General features: G+C 61.0%; 1 protein-coding gene across 2 annotated transcripts; it reads left to right on the top strand.

Moving 5' to 3' along the window:
- The first annotated feature begins 604 nt into the window (after positions 1-604).
- USH1G (USH1 protein network component sans) lies at positions 605-8,209 on the top strand. 2 transcript variants are annotated; one of them, XM_032241752.1, is made up of 3 exons: positions 605-953; positions 3,183-4,400; positions 6,140-8,209. In XM_032241752.1, exons 1-3 carry the CDS (start codon positions 790-792, stop codon positions 6,141-6,143), a joined length of 1,386 nt encoding a protein of 461 aa, XP_032097643.1. In that variant the 5' UTR covers positions 605-789; the 3' UTR covers positions 6,144-8,209. The 2 variants fall into 2 exon arrangements, with proteins under 2 accessions (XP_032097643.1, XP_032097644.1); XM_032241753.1 differs by lacking the exon at positions 6,140-8,209 and having other exon boundaries at positions 3,183-4,404.
- Positions 8,210-9,290: the final 1,081 nt, after the last annotated feature.

Raw genomic sequence — 9,290 nt, forward strand, 5'->3', positions numbered from 1 at the left:
TCGTGCTCCTCTGCTGCTGCCCGGGATGGGAACCCCAGTCCTCCTCCCCGCACGGTCCTCGCAGTGACCCAAGCTCCCTTTTCCGCTTCCCCGCCGCCCCGCCCGCCCCCCGGTCCCCACTCCGCTGGATGCTGCGAAGTCCGGGCTTGGGTGCGAAGTTCCACGCGGCGCGCCGAGCGGCTGCCAGTCCTCTAGCGCCCCCTGCTGGAGCGCGGCCGAGGGACTCGTGCGGGCGGCGGCGGCCGTGCCCGCGGAGACCCACTCGCTCACCGCACCGCGGTCGGTGCTCGTGCCCCTTCTTAGGCCCACTGTCCTGGGGCTCAGGGCAGCTCCCACACCCCGCCCTCGGCACCCCTCCCGAGCTCTCGGCTTGTTCTACTGACAGGTGGAGAAATCGGGAGCCACAGCACCCCAGGATCTAGTGAGGACGGACACCTGACTGTCCGCCCCGGGGTGGGCACTTTTGAAAAGGGGGGGCAGGGTCTCGCGTGGGTCACCCTCGTGCTTTGAGGTGCGTGCGGGGTGTTTAGGACCCAGGGGAAAACCGGGGGCGGCTCCCTGGACAGCGGGAGAGTCCCCCCACCCCCGCCTCCGGGTGAGCGGCTCAGATGTCCCAGTAGTCGCGGCTCTGGCGCTCCGCACCCTCCGTCTGCGGCAGCGGGGGCTGGTGGCCCCGGCCCCTGCCTGGCCCCCCTCCCCCAACCTCATGCCTCAGCCCTAACCCCGCCGCCCTCCCCTGCGGAGGGCCTTTCCCCGTGCCCCCCGCCCGCCCCATCCACGTCGGGCGCCATGAACGACCAGTACCACCGGGCAGCCCGGGATGGCTACCTGGAGCTCCTCAAGGAGGCCACCCGGAAGGAGCTAAATGCTCCCGACGAGGATGGCATGACCCCCACTCTCTGGGCTGCCTACCACGGCAACCTTGAGTCTCTGCGCCTCATTGTGAGCCGCGGGTAAGTACACCCCACCCAGCACCCTTGAAGCCCCGCCCTTGAAGCCCCTGAAACCCCTGGGGGCTCCTCCGCTCCTCCTTGGAGCTCCTTCCTTCCCCTGCAGACAGGTGCATCCTTAGACCCTGCTGTTGGTGGGAGAGACACACGTGGAGGGGGACCCAAGCAGAGGCATCTGACACTTGTAACATTTGTGACCTGGATTTGGGGCTAGGAGGGGAGAAACTGGGATTTGGGGGTTCCTGATTATGGGGGATTGCTGCAGAGTGAGGGTAAGGTGGGAGAGATTCCCTGGCTGGGGTCCTCCTGGAGCAAGTGTGAGGGGCTTACACCCAGAGAAGGCTGGGAAGTCTGGAGGAGCCAGCAGTGGGGGGTAGGAAGGGAGGGGGTCTTCACTGCCCACTCTCCAGCCTTTGATCCAAAGGGCTCTCCCAGCCAGCACCCACCTCCTCCCTGCAGGCTAATGTCACATGGCACTTACCCTCACCCTGCTCATTTCTGGGATTTATGGACACTGTCCACAGTGCCAAATGTCACTGGTTCAGCCACCCCATTAACTCTTTCCAAGCCCCTCCCCTACAGCCAGGCACAGCTAAGCTACAGGGAGACTGTGATGTGCTCACCCTGAAGGGGCTTCTCTCCCCTCTCCCTCCCTTTGGAGTTGTCTGAGGGGGAGGGGTGGGCATCCAGTGCAGGTGTCAGCGCCAGGGACAGGGCCTGGAGGTGTCAGTTGAGCCACCTCCAGGACCAGAGCTACTGACATAGGTTCCTTGGGGCTAAAGTCAAAGGACTGTGACCAACTCTCTCAGGTCCAATGGCTTTATAAAGAGAAGTCAGGTTGTTCTGGACACCAGGGCGGCCTGGACAGGATGAGGGGTGACAGGACACCCCAGGAGAGTTGATGTGAAGTCGCAGGTCATGGGAGAGAGGGCCAGGGGCTGAACTGGCCCCGGTGCCAGGCACTGGGCTGTGGCCTGAACATGTCGTGGGTGCTGGAGACCCCTCCCTCTTGCCCTCTCCTTGGGCCCAGCCTCAGGTGGGAGCAGCCTTGGAGCCTGGACAGCTGTGCCATGTCATGGGAGGCCAAGGCTGACTGGCCCCTCCCCACCCCAGGAGGGCACACAGTGACACTGGCCCCTGTCACCCCTTCAGAGAGGCTCATGGGAGTAGGGGAAGAGGGCTCCTTTTGGCTACGCCAAGCCCCACCTCCTTCAAAGGTCAGGACTGGTGTTTGATGGGGTGTGGGCCGGGTGCCGGGGGCCCTTCCCACACTGGCCTGCAGGACTTGGAAGCCGGGAGGGGAGGCGCAGGAGGGGGTGTGCGGGGAGCTGTGGAGACAAAGGAGTGATTCTTCCCCCAGGCCTGGGGGGTGGCCTCGTGGCCTCATTAGCGCAGGGCAGGGGTGCTGTGCTGGGCCCCCAAGGGAGGGAGAGCTCTGGAGGGGTCTTGGGAGTTTCCCCTGGGGGACACATTCTGGTGTGAAGGTGCTTGTGGGGGCTGTCGGGGGTCCCTGGACAGGCTCAAGTGAGCCAGCCTCTCAGGGATACCAAAGAGGGCAGCCTGGGGAGGGGAGGGCTTTGGAGCATGGGCAGCTGATTCCCTCCTCCTCCCCTCCAGTCCTGGCTGCCCCGGCACTCCCCTCCGGGTCCAGGCCAAGGCCCGACACCTCTCGAACTCGGGCTTGCCAGGCCTGGCCCTGCTCCCTGCAGACAGGACCGTGCCCGCAGACACGCAAGCCCACACCTCACACACACTCACCCGGGGCTGGGGCCCGGCACACACCACCCTCTGGTCTTTCTCTTTTACAGTCACTGGGCACACACAGCCACTCTCACCACACCTGCCTAGAGACCCAGGGGCCCTGGCCCACCACTGCTCTGGGCCAGCTCTGCTCAGGGCCCCATGAATAATTCACTCCCTTCTCTCAGGGCATCAAATATTTATCCCCTGAGATTCCCAGCCCTCAGTCAGCTCGGGGAAGGCCCCGCCCCGGGCCCGCCTTCTCCGCCACCCCACCCCCTGCACACCTGGGGCCATTTTCCCCTGGGCTCACCCCAGGTCTGTTTGGTGGCTTAGGCCTGCAGGTGTCCTGGAGTCGAAGAGGTCGCAGGGTCACAGTCCCTTTGGGGCCCGCTGTGGCCGTGGGGAAGCTCCCCTCCTCACCTCCACTCCCTCCACCTCCATCACCAACCAGGACTCGTCACCTGTCCCTCCTGTGTGCTTTCCCTGCAGGGGTGACCCGGACAAGTGTGACATCTGGGGCAACACACCCCTGCACCTGGCAGCTTCCAATGGCCACTTGCACTGCCTGTCCTTCCTGGTGTCCTTCGGGGCCAACATCTGGTGCCTAGACAATGACTACCACACGCCGCTGGACATGGCCGCCATGAAGGGCCACATGGAGTGCGTGCGCTACCTGGACTCCATCGCGGCCAAGCAGAGCAGCCTCAACCCCAAGCTGGTGGGCAAGCTGAAGGACAAGGCCTTCCGCGAGGCGGAGCGGCGCATCCGCGAGTGCGCCAAGCTGCAGCGCAAGCACCACGAGCGCATGGAGCGGCGCTACCGGCGCGAGCTGGCCGAGCGCTCCGACACCCTCAGCTTCTCCAGCCTCACGTCCAGCACCCTGAGCCGCCGGCTGCAGCACCTGGCGCTGAGCAGCCACCTGCCCTACTCGCAAGCCACGCTGCACGGCACGTCCAGGGGCAAGACCAAGATGCAGAAGAAGCTGGAGCGGCGAAAGCAGGGCGGCGAAGGCACCTTCAAGGTCTCCGAGGATGGGCGCAAGAGCGTGCGCTCACTCTCCGGCCTGCAGCTGGGCAGTGATGTGATGTTCGTGCGCCAGGGCACCTACGCCAACCCCAAGGAGTGGGGCCGAGCCCCGCTCCGGGACATGTTCCTCTCGGACGAGGACAGCGTCTCCCGTGCCACGCTGGCGGCCGAGCCTGCTCACTCGGAGGTCAGCACCGACTCAGGCCACGACTCCCTGTTTACCCGCCCCGGCCTGGGCACCATGGTGTTCCGCAGAAACTACTTGAGCAGTGGGCTTCAGGGACTGGGCCGCGAGGATGGGGGGCTGGACGGGGTGGGCGCGCCGAGGGGTCGGCTGCAGAGCTCCCCCAGCCTGGACGACGACAGCCTGGGCAGTGCCAACAGCCTGCAGGACCGGAGCTGTGGGGAGGAGCTGCCCTGGGACGAGCTGGACTTGGGCTTGGACGAAGACCTGGAGCCCGAGACCAGCCCGCTAGAGACCTTCCTGGCCTCTCTGCACATGGAGGACTTTGCCGCCCTCCTGCGGCAGGAGAAGATCGACCTCGAAGCCCTGATGCTGTGCTCTGACCTCGACCTCCGCAGCATCAGCGTCCCCCTGGGGCCCCGAAAGAAGATCTTGGGGGCCGTGAGGAGGCGGCGGCAGGCGATGGAGCGCCCGCCGGCCCTGGAGGACACAGAGCTGTGAGTGTCCAGCCTGGCCAGGGCGTGGGGGGGGGGGGGGGGGGATGGAGGAACAGGAGTTGGAAGGCCTCTGGGGAGGGGGTTACAGATCTGCCTATTGAGGAGTGGAGGGTGGGGGAGATGCTGTATTTCATACAATCGAAATGGGGCCATCAATGATAAGAGGCCCCATTATTTTATTTACCACCAGCTTAGAACAAGAAGCTGCCAATTTATTGATGACCAGAAGCGTTCTTATCACAAAGCCTCGATTTGTGATAAGTGCATCTCGATTTTGGGGATATCAACATGTACGGAAATGGGTCTTAAGTGTCAGTGAGGTACAGCAGTCACAGGAATCACAGCTGGGGTGCTGTTGAGCCCTCCCCCTCCCAGGTGCTGGGTTGTGCCATTGAACAAGTCCTCCTGCTTAATCCCCCTAAACGCCTGAGTGAGCTGGACTACATTGGTGGACTGTATCCTTCCCATTTTACAGCAGATGGAGGCTCAGATGGTCAGAATAGCTTACCCCAAGGTCCTGCTGCTGCTGAGCCTGGAGCTGGGCTTGATCCCTGGTCTGCATGGCTTTAGAGCCTGGGGTCAAGGTGGCTCCCGTGGGCTGCAGGGTGTGCAGTCAGCAGGGCCTCTCAATTGCCCAAGCCCCCAGGCGGATTTTTTTTTTTTTTTTTTTTTTTTGAGACACAGTCTCACTCTTGTCACCCAGGTTGGAGTGCAGTGGCATAATCTTGGTTCACTGCAATCTCCACCTCCCGGGTTCAAACAATTCTCCTGCCTTGGCCTCCTGAGTAGCTGGGATTACAGGTGCCCACCACCACGCCCAGCTAATTTTTGTATTTTTAGTAGAGATGGGGTTTCACCATGTTGGCCAGGCTGGTCTCGAACTCCTGACCTCAGGTGATCTGCCCACCTTAGCCTCCCAAAGTGCTAGAATTACAGGCATGAGCCACCACACCTGGCCTTAGACAGATGTTTTACCTGCTGTTTCTGAATGCTCCAACCAGGAATGTGGGCAAATAGTCCAAGAGGGCCAGAAGCATGCTTGGGGGCAGAGTTCATGTTCCAAAGGCTGCCATAGTGCCCAAGGCTGCCACCACAGTGATCACGCTGCCCAGTCCCTGCCTGGCCCCTCCCCCATGACATCCCACAGGCCCAACAAACACTATCCTCACTTCCTCTTAGGTATCTATGGCCTTTATCCTGAGTGGCTGGGGCAGGGTTGGGTGTGTGGGGGCAGTCTGGTTTAGAGTTTTGGGGATGGGGAGGTCATCCATAGGCTGGCATCCCCCATCCTTGACCATCAGCCTGCTCAGAAATGGGGAGGCTAAGTTGTCCCGATGGCTGTCCTGGTTGAAAATGATGCCTCTGATGGCTCGGCGCAGTGGCTCACGCCTGTAATCCCAGCACTTTGGGAGGCCAAGGTGGGTGGATCATAAGGTCAGGAGTTTGAGACCAGCCTGACCAACATGGAGAAACCCCGTCTATGCTAAAAATACAAAAATTAGCCAGGCGTGGTGGCATGCACCTGTAAACCCCGCTATTCAGGAGGCTGACACAGGAGATTGGCTTGAACCTGGGAGGCAGAGGTTGCAGTGAACCAAGATTGTGCCACTGCACTCCAGCCTGGGCAACAGAGCGAGACTCTGTCTCAAAAAAAAAAAAAAAAAAAAAAGGAAAAAGGAGAAAAAATGTTGCCTCTGAAGGACCTCACCTGAGATCCGTTTCTGTCTCTTCCTCCACAGGTAACCGGGGCTCCTCTCGCCACACCAAAATGAATTGCAAGTTGCCACAACCTATGGTGGGGCCTCGAGGTCCCCACGGTCGCCAGCTCTGCAGTCCCCTTCCCCAGGAGCAAGAACCACATGGTCAACTCCTTTGAAAGCCTGTCTACACCTTGAAGCAGAGGGTGTGGTCTGGAGGCACCAGAAGGGCAAGAGAATGTTCCAGAACTCCAGTACTGAGAGGTCTCCAAGGCCCTGAGGCACCCCCTCCGAGCAGCCCTAAAGGACATGTAGACGTGGGGGAGGCCTGCTCCAGAGGGAGGGCATGGGCATTGGAGTTGGGTGGGAGTGTGGGAGGTGGATGCGGGAGGGCACCCCACCTGTCCCGGGTGCTGTGGCCTCTCCCACCCCTCCTCTGAGGGTCCTGCTCTCTTGTGCTGAGGCCAGAGACTTGCTCGCTTCCTGCATTTTTGTGAAGGGAAGAGTTTGGCCTGCCTCCCCTCCTCCCTTCCACCCCAGAGGGGACGTTCCCCAGCCGACTCTTCAGCCAAATGCCCTCTCAATCTGCACCGCAACCCAAGCATAGCCAGCATCCCCTCCTTCACCCACTGGCCAAGGCCCGGAGCTGCAGAGCCAGCCTGGGGTGGGGTGGGGGTACTGACGCCCTTCCCAGCTCATCCAGGGGTAGAGCCTGGCCTGTCTTCCTCCAGCCTCCCCCTTCTTCCTTGTGCAGCCTGGCCCCCCAGGGACTCCACAGGGCCAGGGCGCTAGATGCAAGGTGCTAGACCAACAGGCTGCAGTATTATAGCCCCCAGGCCTGGCAGGCACGCGCTGGGCTAGAGGAAGGCATCTGCCAACCTCTTTAGTCTCGCAGCCCCAGGACAGGCAGAACAGGGCGTGGCTGGGTGTCAGGCCTGGGGTGGGTAAGTCCTGCGATGTAGACACTGGAGAAAGTGGATAATTTAAACTGCAGATTGTCCCCAGGTTGCCAGGGCTGTGTGTGTGCACGTTTTTGTGCATGTATCATGTGTACATGTGTGGTATGTGAGAGCGTGTTTGTGCACGTATTCTGGGTATGTGTGTGCACATGCATGCATGTGCCCACGTGCATGTGCATGTGTGTTCATGTGTGTGCACATGTGTGCATGCTCGCGTTGGGTGTTGTGTGGTGGGTTTCCCTCCAGGTCTGGAAGGGACTGGGCTGCTGCGTGATTCTGCATGGATGGGGATAAGGGAGAGCTCATGTGTCCCAGCCCTGTGATGGTGGTGAGACCAGGGGAAAGGCCAGCTCAGAGGGTGCTCAGAGCATGTGTCCTCAGACATGTGCCCCCAGAGCTCTCCAGCCAGACTGAGGTCACAGATGTGGGAGAGTCCCTCAGGAGCCTGCCGACACATGTGTGCCCCTTTACTTCCCATGCAGAGGTGCCTTCCTCCTCTCTCAGCCATGGCCCTCTATCCCTGACCTGCTGGGAGCATGGCCACAGCTCCCAGCTCCTCTTCGGGACCTCTTGGCTAGGGCAGGGGAAAGAGAGCCCTCAAGGCCTCTTTCTGGTCTGTGTGGGGGTTCCTATCCCCACACACATGCCCAGAGCGGGGGGCATGGAGGAGATGGTCCCTGTCCCACTACAGGACACTGAGGACTTGGCTGCCTGCCACCGCCTCCAAAGCCCACCGCAGCGCTTTTTCCTGTTCTCTGGGCCTGATCCTGGGGCCACCCCCAAGTGCCGACTTGTTTTTCCCAGAGCCCTAGGTGCTGCCCTTCTCTCCCGTTCCTTGTCCATTTACCGCCGCAGCCCCTCCCGGTTCTCCCGGTGCAGGGGTGGAGCAGGCGCTGTGCTTCCGCCGCTGTACCCTCAATCCATCCTGCAGGCTAATTACAACTTTTGTAGACAATGTTCTCCATCAGTGTCATGCCTGTGTCTTGTCCTTTAATGCTTTGGGGATGGAGTGAAGGGTGGGAAGGTGGAGGTGGGGATGGGAGGGGGTCTTCTCTGTGCTTGTGAGGACTGGGTCCTGGGTCCTGTTCTCTGGAGTGTCCTCGAGCCCCCAGCTGTGCATCTTTGCAGGGAGCCCTAGGCCTGTACCCTGCTCTCCTAGCTCAGCTCAGAATTAGGAGCTGCTGGAGAGGCGGGGCTGAGAGCTGGGGCAGGAGGGTCCCCCTGAGCAAGGAAGATGGCCGAGCCTCCAGCCTTGTTGCCAGGGCCTGCAGCTGTGGAGCACAAGAGGGTACGCTCTCTCTTCCCACCAAGGCTTCCCTGGGCTTTTCCAGATATGGACAGAAGCTGTACTCTGGGAGGCTGCCACCTGTCACCTGGGCTCTGGGCCTCCAGAGGGTCTCCATGTCCCTCACCACTGCAGGGAGTTCACGGGCAGCCTGATTTGAAGCCCTCCTTTCTCCCAGGGGTGATTCCCCTCCTTAAGCTGGTGCCCAGTGGGCTGTTTTCTCAGTCGGGTCTGTGGAAGGGCCCTGGAGTCATCTTACTCCATTACCTCTGGCTGCTGGGCCAATTTCTTCTGCCAAAGGGAGTTCAAGACAGTTCCCTTCCCCCAGTATCAATCAGAAAGGTACCTAGGATGTTGGTGCAGGAAGGTTGCCTAGCAACCATCAGGGCTTCCAAGCCACTTCACTTCACAGATGGAAAGAAGGAGGCCCCCCGAGGGGAAGAGTCAGACCCAGAACGTGGGTCTCTGGCTGTTGCCACACTTTCCTCACATTCAGGCTGCCAAGGGTGCCAACACAACACGATTCCACCTGCCATGCCCCGGGGTGGCGCGTCTCCCTGCGACCTCTGCTGGACATCCCGGTCACTGCACCCACCTCATGAAAGCCTCCTTCGCCGCGATGGTCCAGAAGAGGATACAGGGGCGTGGAGTGACAAGACAGATGCAGAGGGACGCTTCAGCATCCCAGCAGAGAGGAACAGGAGGCAGCGAGATGAGGGGCTCCGTGGGCCAGTGCGGCTCCAGGGCGGAAGCCTGGGGCGCCAGGAGCAGGGGCTGCTCCAGGGAGCCTGTGGGGATGTACAAGCAGAGAATATTACGTATAGGGGCTCAGCTTTCATTGCTTATTTCCACAAAGGTTTAGATAAAAAAGAGGGACATTTTAGCATGTTGGGAGGCAGAGCTGAGTGGATCATTTGAACCCAGAAGTTCCAGACCAGCCTGGGCAACA

The sequence above is a fragment of the Sapajus apella genome, unplaced genomic scaffold (genome assembly GCF_009761245.1).
Source record: "Sapajus apella isolate SASKATOON/1434 unplaced genomic scaffold, GSC_monkey_1.0 scaffold48, whole genome shotgun sequence".
NCBI classification, from domain to species: domain Eukaryota; kingdom Metazoa; phylum Chordata; class Mammalia; order Primates; family Cebidae; genus Sapajus; species Sapajus apella.